Source organism: Diceros bicornis, chromosome 11 (assembly GCF_020826845.1).
Source record: "Diceros bicornis minor isolate mBicDic1 chromosome 11, mDicBic1.mat.cur, whole genome shotgun sequence".
NCBI lineage: Eukaryota > Metazoa > Chordata > Mammalia > Perissodactyla > Rhinocerotidae > Diceros > Diceros bicornis.
In genome coordinates, this window is record NC_080750.1 from 20169216 (window position 1) to 20183573 (window position 14358).

The following is a 14358-nucleotide window of genomic DNA, read 5'->3' on the forward strand; positions in this document are numbered from 1 at the left end:
CTAGGCAAGATTTTTAACTTGTCTATATTTTCCTGTTCCTTCTGTAATACAAAGGGATAATATCCACATCACAGGATGCTGGTGTGAATTTTAAATGATACATAAGTGCTCTAAAAAAGCTAAAGGTCTGTCAAATAGAAGGGATTCTGTTAACAGCTATCCTAAAAAAAAACAGAAAAAGCTAGCTATTCTTAAAGGCTCTGAGAAGATTCAGCTAAGTGACTTTTGCCCAAAGCCTAACGGCTAATGTCTGGTGCTGGTCCCGGCTAGAGTGCTGGTGCGTTCTGACCCCTAAGCCAGCAGAGAAAGTGAGCTAAAGGTGAATCTCTGAAAATGTTTGATCACCTAAATTTCATGCTTTTTCCAACAGCAAAAATATGCATATTTCAAATACTTCAAAAATCCAGAACTCTTAGGGGTAAAGTTGTGCCCGATTAGATAATATTCCTCATGAATAAAATACCCTTTTTAGGGGCCGGCCCGGTGGCGCAAGCGGTTAAGTGCGCGCGCTCCGCTGCGGCGGCCCGGGGTTCGCTGGTTCGGATCCCGGGCGCGCACCGACGCACTGCTTGGTAAGCCATGCTGTGGCGGCGTCCCATATAAAGTGGAGGAAGATGGGCACAGATGTTAGCCCAGGGCCGTCTTCCTCAGCAAAAAAAGAGGAGGATTGGCGGGTGTTAGCTCAGGGCTGATCTCCTCACAAAAAAAAAAAAAATACCCTTTTTAACTCAAAAATTAAACACTAAAATAAATAATAAAATCAAAAATTTTTGAAAATATAGCACATAGCACACACTGCTCTATTTCTTAAGGTGTAAGGCATTAGATTTCAAGAGTTATCTATCTCATTTGGTTCTTAGCAACCCTATCTAATAGGCAGGAATTATTATTGCTGTCTTCAGATGAGAAAACTGACTTTGTCCACGTTCTCTTGGTTATTAGTGGCAGAATCAGGATGGGAACCCAGCTCCTCTGACCAGGGAATGCACTTAGGGATTATCAAGCATTTTCGCAGTTGTTATCAAATTACTGTAGGGTTCAACAATGCAATGATTTTTTTTTTTTTTTAGGTGCTACTGAGGGCAGTTGGCACTCATTTATATGCCATGGGTTTTTTTGTAATTCTTGCCTCTCTTTTGTTTTCTACTTGCCTCTTCATCAGGAGACTGTCACCCATCAGCAATTTCTGCTGCTGTTGTATTCTTGTGTTAAGGCCTCCCTTCTGCTTGGCAGCTGCTGATCTACGGCAGTAGAACAGTTCACCAAATTTGTTATAATTTGTAAATGAAAGTATAAAATGAGGATAAGTAGGAGTAAATGAATTGAGTTTGGGGCTTGAGTTCTGTGCCATCTACTTTAGTTACTTTTTTGTTTACTTCTGGATTCTCATCTGTACTCCATTATTCTTCAACTGGAGAATGTATGATTTTGGAACAAGTAAGTTCCATACACTTTTACAGGTCATTCAATTTTTATATGGGAAAATTAGAATTTTAAATCATAAGGCGATTCTATTAACATAGGATTGCTGAAATGTTATTCTTATATATTATGACTCAATCCCAAATTTTAAAAATTCTCCATTATGAAGTCTCAGCTTTTAAAATGCCATTTTGCTGATCTACCAAGTTATTTACTTATTTATGATTTAAAAAATGATTGTGGTTATCAGTATTACCACATAGTTCATGAATTATTATTTCCACGTTCATAATTAAGGCAATATCAATTAGTACCTAACAAAACTCTGTTACATGAATTTTTACCTTGCAGTTTAAAAATTTTTAATGGACATGATGACCTCCTATGGCCCTGTTTTCATTTCCTTCTCACTGCTAGCTTCTATTACTACTAGGGAAAGAATTCTTGAACCTGCTGAAGATACTAAATATTTAATTATGTTCTTATCTGGTGTATTTTATGCCAGAATTGTATTGTTTGCCTAATTGAGATGGTAACCTCTGGAAATAAGGACTTTATGTCTCATATTTGGGCCTCAGAAGATGGCTGGCCATTCATGTAGTGGAAAATAGAAAATGAGAATATACTCCAATCTAACTCTTTTAGGTCTTATGAAACAGATAGACAAAGACAGTATTCTTAAAAAGGCCCTGAAAATGGCATCTTATTCTGTTCCTTTGTTCATCCTCTCCAGTACATCTAAGGTTGTTAAATATTTAGTTAGTACAATATGATATATAAAGTTAGAAGTCTGATTAGCTAGTACCACATCCTGAAAACTTAAAAAAAAAAATTTAAATATTGCTATTATTTCTTCTTTTGAGAAAGTTCAAGCAAAGTAGTAACTTTTGGGGAGGGGAGATTTTGCCCATTAAACTAACATATGGAAATAAATTAGCCTAGGAAGTTGACATAACTCAGAGACATGTCTAGTGTGAAGGAACGTTTCTTAAAAGATATACTTTGGGGCTGGCCCCGTGGCCTAGTGGTTAAGTTTGGTGCTCTCCGCTTCGACAGCCTGGCTTTGGTTCCCAGGTGTGGACCTACCCCACTCAGCGGTGGCCATGCTGTGGCAGCAACCCACATACAAAATAGTGGAAGATTGGCACAGATGTTAGCTCAGGGCAAATCTTCGTCAGCAAAAAAAAAAAAAGAAAGAAAAGATATACTTTTATGTGGCATTTCTTTCTCCAGTTCAACCTTGTGTAAAAGGAAAGATTGAAAAAAAAAAAGAAAAGACCCAGTCATGTCTTACAGGAACTTGTCATTTGGTAGCAAAGATAGACACATTCCTAAATAATTTAGATACTAGGCAGACTGATCCATGTATAACAGAACTTTCTGGGATATATTATGAGGGGAAGGTAGAAAGAGGAAATCTTACTGAGGTAGACAGTGTCTGGGAAGGCTTCTTGGAACAGGTACTATTTGGATTGGGTCTTGAAGGAAAATGTAGTATTTTGGAGAAGTAGCATTCCACAGTGAGAGAACCCTGTGAGTAAATGATGTATCAAATAGCTTAAGTTTTATTGACACTTTACGTGCTAGGTATTTTACATGTATTAACTCATTGGACTCCAAACAGTCCTGTCAAGTAGCTACCAATATCTGAATTCATAGATAAGGAAAGTGAAGCTTGGAGAGGTTGATTTGCTCAAGATTATATAGAGGATGGGTTCTAGAACAGGAAGAGGTCTGTCTGCCAAGCTCAAAATCAGGAGGTGGGAGTGGGTTCCAGCCTATTCAGGAAATGGTCAGTGGGCCTATAGGTATGACTCATAAACTGAAGGAAGGCTTAGGGCAGTGTTTCCCAAGTTTGCCTTAGCCTAGGGATCAGTGGGGATATTTGTTAAAAATAGAGATTTCCAAGCCAAATCTTCTGGAGATTCTGATCCTGTTGAAGTGGGGCAGGGCCTTAAAATCTGCCTGTCTAACAAGCACCCCAGGTGATCTTTTGATCAGGCAAGCTGGGCATACTTGATTAACTTGATTAATGTATAGCAGGACATAGGCATCTAACTCCCAATTGGTGCAATTGTTTGTAGAATTAGAAATTTTTTTTAAAAGAGACTACACAGTTTAGACTTTATTCTCTATTTAATGGGGTGACATTGAAGGTTTATAAGCAGGGTATGAAATTGTCATGGAGGGAGAAATCTCCCCTCATCCCTCTTGAGTTATTAGGGCTAGACTAATAATAAAATTGACATGAGACCAGATTAACAGGAGAAGAACCAATTTAATATGGGCACATGGGAGATCATAAAAATGATGCTCAGAGGGTGAACAAAGCAGGCAGTTTACATATCTTTTTACACAAAGAAACAATAAATTTGTGAGGATTTGACAGAACAAAGAAACTTAGGTTTGGGTGCTTACTTAGTATGGAACTTAAGCAGAATTTGGGTTTGAAGTAGTAAATTAGTAAAGAAGTAACAAGGTTTGTTTATACGGGCTTCTCAGCCCCGAATTCCGTAGCTCTGGTGATAAGGACACAGGGAGAGCACCTTTCACATGGGAGATTTATTTCCTGCTTTCAGTGTTAACAGAGAGGAGGGTCAAAAAGGCCTTTTTGCATTGGCTTCTTCTCAAATAAGTTTAATTCAAAATAATCAATATGCCATTGTGGCATATTTTGAGGTGGCCTGCCCTGGGCCCCAACAAAATTATTAGATGCTTATAGAAAAAAATGGAGTGTTATTTATAGGAAGAAATATGTGGGGGGGTTGTTAAAATTTAAAATATATATACATTTTTTACTTCCAATAAGGTACTTTTAAAATGGGGAAAGGCTAACTTATTAAAGAGGTCCCTAAAGCATTTTTTATTTTGGAATAGAATCTTAAGTAATAAGATTTAATTTAAAATTAAATTAATTTTAAATTAATTAATTAAATCTATTAAAAATTTAATATTTGAGATTGTGGTGAGAATAAGTATGTATGTTTTAACATGAGACATAATATAACTATTATAGTGATTCCAATTTATTTTTATAATGTTGTTTCTCTGATTTTAAAAGTAATACTTTTTTTGGATTTCAATACTGATGGAAATATTTGTTTCCCTTCGTTCCTGGATCCACTCTCTTCAAACTTCTGACCCCATTACTTCCTCCATCACTTTCAGCTGGCAAAGTCGCCTTCTACTTACCAGGAAAAATATACACCATCACATGGAGACAGCCTCAGTTTCCTGACTGAAACTGGCAAGTCAGCATCCATACCTGCTCCCTCCTTGGGGAACCAGTTTTAGGGAAGAGGTATCAGCAAGGTCATATTCCTCCACCTGTGCCTTGGGTGCCATCCCCTCCTGCCAGCTCAAGGACCTCCTTTGTCCTTTATCCCTTTACGGACTAGTCCCCTGTTCTCCAATTTGAGTGATACGTGGACCTCTTTTAAGGAAAAACCTCTTACGGGTTTCCAGGGACGACTTAAATTTTTTTTATTATAATTTTAAATAAACAGGTATGAGCTCTGTGCTTTATAGCTGTTATATAAGATAAAAACAATTTTATAACTTAATACAAATAAACTACAAAATAAAATTCAATAGCTGGTATACAACTATAAAAAAGCGCATTTAGAAGTTAATACAAATAAAACCATAAAACTTAGGATATTCAAATGTACATAGTTTAATGTGACAAATGACACTAAGTTGCAGCTTGAAAGTTGAAACATTTGACTGCTACTGCCTAGGTTCTTTTGAGTTCTTCATGCATAGATCATTCCTGGCCACGAGATGACTCATCTCTCACTACTCTTCTCTGTTTGGAACATAATATCCCATAATAGCAAGATATGTTAAGATTTCCTGTAAATTTGCTGTGGCCCTACATGCCCTAGTTTGTTTTCCTTTGGGTATTCCATTAGAACTTTGTATTTATCATAATACTTATCACTATATGTTATAAAATGCCCATTCGCCTTTCAGTCTCCACCATCTGCCCATGGTAGTTTAAGTTGAATCCCTAGCACCCATCCATTGATATCATAAACTAACATTATATCCTTTTTTTTACTTGCTATAACAGGAACATTTCTCCCATGCATTACTCTTTGAAAACATTTCTATTAACATCATAATATTCATCGTATTTTATACATAAAAGTGTATTTAACTTTTCCTCTATTGCTGAACATTTAGATTGCTTTCAGCTTTTCACTTTTACAAATTTTATAAATTTTATTTGCATCCCTTATTTTCTTAGAATAGATCTCTTAATAGTTGAATTACTGGGTCCTGAGTAGGAAATACAGTCTAGTGGTTAATGACTTAAGTTCAATTCTTGGTTGGCTTTGTTGCCTGCTAACCATGTGACCATTAACAAGATGAATAACCTCTCTAAGCTTCAGTTTCCTTATTTTAGTACAGGGATATTTACTTAATAGTATGCGAATACTTAGCATAGTATATGAATAGAACAAGTAATTAGAGCAATGGCTGACTCTCATAAATGCTAGCTATTATTTTGTACTTAGAAAAATACCTGATGTAGGTATTCGCAAATGACAGGTAAATTTACCTCTTTACACTTCCAACTTCAGTCATGAGAACACTTGATCAAATTATAAGATTTTGAGTTACAAAATGAATAAGCAGTTGATTTCACAGTATTGCCACCCATGTGAAGCACCTCTCTAGAATATCTGCTTGAGAGAACTGTAAAAATGTTTGCACTTGCGAAGCGATTAAAAAAACCAAAGAAACAATGGCGCGTATTTACGTTACTTAAAAGCGTCCATTCCCTGCAGAGATGCAGAGGCCCTGAGAATAGGTAGAGGGGTGGTTTCCTTTACCTAAACGGAAACCCAGGGTGGCCTCTAAGGCTTTGGACAGCTGTTCGGCGTAGAAACAGAGCGCAAACGGGGAGAAAAAGGGAAAAAACCCAGTGAGTCTCCGCCTGTTTTAATAAGTCACGCTGCTCCAAAGTGCGCTTAGGAGAGCGTAAGCAGAGAAGTTTTAGCTACTTCCATGCCTTCCAAAAGCCCTCCTAGAAATTTCCGCTCATTGGCTCCTTTCAGTTATCCTAGTTCTCCCGAGGAAGCTTCCCCGTCTCCCTGGCAACCCGAGCTGCCACCAATTGCAGCTAAGGTTGGTGGTCACGTGGCCACTGCCCCGTCCCTAGCGGACGCAACATGGCGGCCCCGGAGAGCCGCAGCTGCGAGATTTGAACTACTCGTCTTGTTGCTGCTGCCTCCCTGACGATGGCGTCTCCAGCTTCGTGCGGTTCGCGTCAGAGCCCAGAGGGGCTCCTTGGAGACCCCTCTTCACAAGAAGATGAGGATTGTGATCCTGAAGATCGTGTCAGCGACTCGGGTTCATACTCCTCTGCAAGTAGCGATTATGAGTAAGGTTCTCGAAGAGGGACAATTAAATCCATCCCTTCAGTCCAGAGTGTACACGTGGGCTGGGGGGACTGCAAGAGTGTTGGCGTGGTGGGCATTGAGTGTTTGAGGTTCTATAATAAGCGGGATTTATTTGCGCCACGTTTCATTTGTGTGATATTGTGAGCCGAAATGACGGTGCCATCCTTTGCTGCCGTAGGTTTTTTTACGATCCTCAGATGAGGAGGCTCTCCTCTTTGTGGTGGGTTCTGTAATATTTGAGGGTATATCTGTTAGTGTTCATAAAACTTCTATCTCAGTGTCTTCCTGCTTCTCTGATGTCATGATCTTTGTGACTTTAACCTCGTTAGTGTTTAGAGTGAAGGGACACCCTATGTTTTATAAGAAACTATTTAAATTATGTAAATTTTTTTTCCTGTTATAAAAATGAAGAGATATATAAAATCCACCGATAGTCTCACCGTCGAGGACAACCTCTCAGCATTTTTGGATATTTCTGCTATATTTTCCTATACATTCTCATGGTTTTCTTGTTTTTTATTTTATGGCATAATGTAATTTTAAAAATACAGAATAGTGTTATTTTCCACTTTTTAAAATTCTTAATGAAAAAGTTATTTTGATTCACAGTACCCAATGCTACTTCAATTTTAAAGGAATTTATACCTTACTGCTATGGTTTAAGAACTTTTTGGAAAAGTTAATTAGTGATAGCTTGAAATGACCAACAGTGAAAAGGTTCAGGTGCCAAAACATCAACCAACCCCATAATGGACTGCCATACATAGTCAGTTTTAGGATGACATTTTATGTGTATTTAGGAATAACACTTACAAGTAGTTAATGTGTATTTAGGAGTAACAGTTACTTGGCCATTATTTTCACCTATAGATATGTAAAACATTTTTATCGTTATCTTTAAAAGCGTAAGGGGAAACCATCACTAATGGCGGCTTAATATACTCTAGAGGCTTAATGAGAACAGATTATATTCTTGAAGACTTGAACAAGTTTAAGAATATCGAATATTTTATGTAACCTACTGAGTCATTTAAAAATAATTACAAAATTCATGGATATCAAGCGAGGCTGCTGGAAGGAAGTATGGATTATGTGGAACCTTCTTTGGTCTTGCCATGTAAGCCATGGACAGTGTGAGACTCAACTCTTGATTTCTCTACATCTTAGGATCACACACTTTTCGCCCAGAGAGAATCTGTAATTTGCACATCGTCACACAGCTGAGTGTTGTCAGTGTAGGAGTTTAGGAGACCTGATTTCAAATGGGGCACCTTGATTTGAAGATAAATGAGCTAGCCTTGTTTCCAAGGAAACAAGCAATCTGAGGACCTTGTGTTAGGAAAACGTGTTATTTTAAAGCATTTTGTGATTCAGAATACATGTATATATGTCTTATATTTTAGTTTTTAAAAAATGGTCATTAAGCTTTCTTATCAGTCATTCACTGATCACTCCACTTGTTCCAGTGTCTTTATCCTCCTAATAGTTAAAGTACAGTAAATCCCTATTGTAAAATGTTTTGCTGGTCTATATTTTGAGTCCTACCAAGATTCACATTTTCTGGCTGTCTCTTCTTGGTGTGTAGGACATGAGAGTTGATTTGCTGACCTGACCAGGTAGGCTTGTGCTCTGTTCCTTCCTTATGGTATTAGGTATTTACCTCCCTAAGCTGCAGTGTCACCAATGCAAGAGGTAGCTTTCCCAACTTGGACAGAACCACTCTTTGATCAAAGGCATACAGATGTGAACCTAATTTTTCTCATCAAAACTAAGAGATATGAATTGCCTATTGTGTTTCATTGCCTACATGAAGGTTATTAAGGAAGTTATGCTACTTATTGATTCTCATAAAGTATCCTGAATTTTCAGAGTTCTGGATAGTTAATTATCTGCATATTCTTTCTGGAAATTGTCATTATTTCATACATGCTTTATAACTGAAAACCAGTTTGAGCTGCATGTGATTGTCAATACAAAGTTAATAAGTTTGTCATGTTTAAGATAAAATTACTTTAGGGTACATTCTGGTAAAGTACTTTTAATAGGTTTATTTAAGACTTAGGAGTAAAATTTTAGATTGGTGCAGTACATCTTAACCTGGCACATTATCAAGTCCCTGGGGAAGCTTCAGAGGTAATTCTGGTGGGTAGGTTGGATTGAGGGAACCAGTGACTAGTTTCAGTATTGAAATAATGAAAATCATACATTTACTTGCAATAATGCCACCTTTCTTTCCTTTGGTTTACAATTATTCAACTCATTGAAGCAACATTGGTTAGTTCATGTTGGCCAGAGTTACCAATTTTATGACTTAGATTTTTGATATTTCCAAGTGAATTTTTTGTTATTATTGTTAGTTTTAAAACCTTGACTAATGGAGAGAAACGGGGGTACTTTTAAAAGAGAATTTAGCTGTAAAAAGCTAAGGAACTTCCACTGAAAATAAGAAGAATGACTGGAGAAGAAGGAAAATATATCCTTTAAATTTTTTTCTGGGATTTTTTTTTAATAGCTTTATTGAAATATAATTGACATACAATAAACTGCACATATTTGAAGCATATGATTTGATAAGTTTTGACATATATACATCTATTAAGATAATGAACATATCCATCTCTTGCAGAAGTCTCCTCATGTGCCTCCCTAAGATTACTCATTCCCCCCTCACTCCTTACAACCACTTATCTACTTTCTGTCATTATAGATGAATTTGTATTTTGTAGAGTTTTTAAAAAATGGAATCATGCGGTATGGACCATCTTTTTTGTCTGGGTTCTTTATGCAGCATAATTATTTTGAGACTCATATGTTGTTGTCTATGTGTAGTTCATTCCTTTTTATTTCTGAATATGATTCCATTGTATGAATACACAAAAATGTATCTTTTTCTTGGGTTTTTAACATGGGAATGTACTACTTGAAGGATCAAAATATTTCATTCAAAGTCATGATGCTGTATGTTCACATCCAGTTTAAGATAATTCCTTTTTGCTGTCCTGCTCTGAACACTGACTTCTTTTTGCTTTTAATTTAACTTTTCTTTTATCAAATTATATAGATTAAAAAGTCAAATAGTATGTAACTAGGTTTATGATGAGAAATGGTAGTTCTCTGCTACTATCTCTCTCTGCTTCCAGCTCAGCATGTTTGAAGAGCATTCATTATCTTCCTTGTTTCTCCTCTTGTGTTGCCCATCTCATTTGCTGACATCACTCTCTCCTTGCTCCTGTCTTCAGATCTAGGAAGTTTCTAGTCCTGTAGACCTTCTTTTCTGATATCCACCCCTCCTTCTCTCTCTTCTCACAGGCACTGCCTTACTTAAAGTGCTTGCCTCTCCCGTACACCAGTGGAGTAGCCTTCTGACTGGTCTGGATGCCTCTAATTTCTCCCGTTTCCAGTCTTTCTTCCATACAGCTGCCAGAGTTTGCCTTCTAAAACACGGTTCTAAATCATTTTTCTCTTACAGAACCTACTACAAAAAGATATAATCTGGCAGTTTGGATCAAAAAGAGAATAAACACAGGGGCCGGCCCCGTGGCATAGCAGTTAAGTGCGCGCGCTCCACTGCTGGCGGCCAGGGGTTCGGATCCCGGGCGCACACTGACGCACCGCTTGTCGGGCCATGCTGTTGCAGCATCCGATATAAAGTAGAGGAAGATGGGCACAGACGTTAGCCCAGAGCCAGTCTTCCTCAGCAAAAAGAGGAGGATTGGCATGGATGTTAGCTCAGGGCTGATCTTCCTCACAAAAAAAAGAGAGAGAGAGAATAAACACATGCATGAATGTTACCAGCAAAGCTAACCAAAATGAAGCAGATATCCACGTGCTTAACTAGGTCATCCCTGTGATGGAATGAAGAAAAGAAGGCTGAAATTAAAAACTAACAACTAATATGTCAGGCTTGATCGCCGATGATTGTATTGTTCAAGTAATTCAACCGCTTAAGTTACAATGGAATTTCTTTATAATGTTGCCTGAAATAACTGAGACTTTTGAAAATGAGACTAATGCTGATAGTGTCAGTACCACATTTGCAATGTCAAAATAATTTTTTCAATAGATGATTATGAGAGACATCCTGGTGCAGTGTAATGAGTACTGATTTAAGAGTAGGGGTCAGACAGCCTGTGTTCTAGTCATCCTTGCCACGGCCACATGGTATCACGTAGCTTCTGTGAGCATCAGTTTTCACATGTTAAAATGGGAATGTGAATGGTCACTCAACTCTGAATTTTGTTGACTGAAAGAATGTTTGCTTAAATCCTAGGAACAGGAAAACTGTGAATAGTTGATGAGGTAGTTGTTGATGAGGGATTGACAGGAAGACAAGGAGGAGATTGATGTTGGAGGTGACATGTGTTTGATTTGGTGGAGGGTTAATCCAAGCTGAGTTTAATTTTTTTTCCCCCAGCTTTGTTGAAATTTAATTAACAAAAATTGTATGTATTTAAGGTATACAATATGATGATTTGATGTATGTTTACAGTAGCAGATTCTCTAAGAGGAATGCACATGCTCTTTTACAAGTTTATTTTGCTTTCCTGAAAGTCTTTTTAATTTTGTCAAATTTTCCCTGGTCTTGAGAGATTCAGAATTAGAGGAATTTTTGGTTATATCTTATTGTTTTACAAGGTGTCTCTTACAATAGAGTTTTCTCATCTTTGTCGGAGGTTTCACAACTTTCTCCATCTTGACGGGATGTATTCTAAGGGGCAGTGTGGCTAAAGAGAGCACTAAATGCAAGTGATTCTACCTCTGGTGTCTTAGAGCTTTGCATTTCCTCTTTGGAAATGAAATCTTTGTGTAGATGACCCTGGAAAGACATGCTTTTCTTTAACATGAAACTATATTCCTGGTATTGAAATTTTGATGGGCCTTCATCTATTCTGACTTTTATTTTAAAGTTTAAAATATTAGTATAATTGTATTAGGGCAGTGAAACTACTCTGTATGATACTATAATGGTGGATGACACCTGTCATTATACATTTGTCCAAACCCACAGAATATATAACACCAAGAGTGAACCATAATGTAATCTGTGGATTTTGGGTGATTATGGTGTGTCAATATAGATTCGTTGATTGTAACAAATGTATTGCTCTGGTGGGAGATGTTGATAATGGAGGAGGCTATGAATATGGGGCGGCAGGGAGTAGATGGGAAATCTCTGTACCTTCCGCTCAATTTTGCTGTGAACCTAAAACTGCTCTAAAAAATAAAGTCTACTAAATCATTTTTCTACTCTACTCAAAAGCTTGGTGGCCTCAGATAAATTCCAGATTCCTTAGTATGATTTTTAAAGTTCTTTTAGATCTGCTCCTAGCCTATCTGATCTCATCTTGATGATCTTCCTCTTTTAAGCCACCTGCATTACTACTTGTCTTAGCTCAGGCTACTATTTAAAAAATAGCATAGACTGAGTGGCTTATAAACTACAGAAATTTATTCTCACAGTTCTGGAGACTGGAAGTCCAAGATCAGGGTACCAGCATGGTTGGGTTCTGGTGAGGACCCTCTTCCAGGTTGCAGACTGCTGGCTTCTCATTGTGTCCTCACATAGCAGAGAGCAGAGGAGAGAAGCAGGCTTTCTCCTGACTCTTATGAGGGCACTAATCCCATTCGTGAGGGCTCTACCTTCATGATTTCATCTAATCCTAATTGCTTCCCAAAGGCCCTACCTCCTAATACCATCACACTGGGTGGGAGAGTTTCAACATATAAATTTGGGGGGACACAACATTCAGTGCATAACACTACTACACTGACATCCACCCATTCTTATACCTACCATGTATTTTCACACCTACACTTTTACGTACTTTGCTCTCTCTATTTGAAACACTCTTTCTTACTATCTCTACTTGTCAGAATCATTCAGTGTCCTACTTAAGTGCCACCTTCTCCTAGAACTTTTTTTTTTCTTTTTTTTGGTGAGGAAGATTCGCCCTGAGCTAACATCTGTGACCAATATTCCTCTTTTTGCTTGAGGAAGATTTGCCCTGAGCTAACATCTCTGCCGATCTTCCTCTACTGGCTGATGACTGGTGTAGGTCTGCCCTTGGGATCTGAACCCGCGAACCTGTGAACTCAGGCAACCGAAGCAGAGCACGTCAAACTTAACCACCAGGCCACGGGGCCAGCTCCTCCTAGAACCTTTTTTGATCTGTCTTAGACTCTACCCTCCTATAGTAGTTTTTATTCCTCACTTTTGGCACTTGCATTTCAGCTAGGTGATGAGCTCTCTGTCCATCTGACATCTTTAGAAGTACAATAAAGCCTATCACAAAATGTTTTGCTGGTCTATGATTTTGATTCTGCCAGGGTTAGATCGTATACCTAACTTAGTGATGTGTAGACATGGCCCATTTAGCTGAAGGGTTGGGGTTAGGGAATGTGGTCCTGAGAATGGGGCCATTCTTAGCATAGTTCCGATGGAGATGTGTTCCTGATATAAAAATGTATTTCACGCAATGAGTACACAGTAGTTCACCGGCTCGTCCCGTCCTCTTCTCTGACATGCTTTACATTTGTTCAAATGGTGACTGTGGCAAGGCTAGAAAGAACATCAGCCCATCCCAGGTTCCCCACCTCCTCAAGCTGCTATAACGTCTAGCATAGATTTTAACCATTAAAATCATGCTTTTCTCTTAGAAAACAATCAAAAGACTTCAGGGATGAAAATTAGATATTGCTGGCAGACAGAGCACAGAAAAGAAAACACAGAAAAGCATTAGGCAGACCGGTACTTACTGAACAAGCACCACATAGAATCCATGTTAACTTGTCATGGTGTTTTTATTGTGTGTGGTTTTTCTCTGTCCCTAGAGTTGTCCTGCTCTGCCTATTGGTACCCCATAAGGTATATTGGCAACTTTGATAAAGTACATTGTGCTTTGCCCACTGAAAAGAAAAGAATATATAATGGAACAGGTTTGGAGTAGTAGCAGAAGTCTGTTTTCCTTAGGGAAATGCACCAGGAGGGCTGGCTATTTCATATTTTCTTTCTTTCTTTTTTTTTTTTTGTGAGGAAGATCAGCCCTGAGCTAACATCCATGCTAATCCTCCTCTTTTTGCTGAGGAAGACTGGCCCTGAGCTAACATCCATTGCCAATCCTCCTCCTTTTTTTCCCCAAAGCCCCAGTTGATAGTTGTATGTCATAGTTGCACATCCTTCTAGTTGCTCTATGTGGGACGCCGCCTCAGCATGGCCGGAGAAGCAGTGCGTCAGTGCATGCCCAGGATCCGAACCCGGGCCGCCAGTAGCAGAGCGCGTGCACCCAACCGCCAAGCCACAGGGCCAGCCCCCATATTTTCTTTCTTGTGGTGGTAAAGGAAATCATGATACTATTTTAATTGATGAAAAATGCTGACGTTAATGTAAATAAAGACCTGAGAGATTCAATAACTTAGAAGAAAAAAAAGGTTTAGTATCAATGTAGAATTGTTGAATACATCAAGTAATCAGAAACTTAGCATTATCCGAAGTTCATTTTCTTTACAATATTTGTTATAGCTTATG

General features: G+C 38.2%; 1 protein-coding gene across 4 annotated transcripts in view; it reads left to right on the forward strand.

The window, feature by feature from the left end:
- Window positions 1-6572: 6572 nt before the first annotated feature.
- Window positions 6573-14358, forward strand: part of INTU (inturned planar cell polarity protein) — a 77252-nt gene continuing 69466 nt past the window's right edge. For 3 of the 4 annotated variants that reach the window (XM_058550028.1, XM_058550027.1, XM_058550029.1), the window contains exon 1: window positions 6574-6814. In XM_058550028.1, coding sequence (XP_058406011.1) covers window positions 6672-6814 — 143 coding nt within the window. In that variant the 5' untranslated portion in view covers window positions 6574-6671. Of the gene's footprint in view, window positions 6815-14358 lie in introns of all 4 variants that reach the window. The other variant, XM_058550026.1, reaches the window with a different exon arrangement.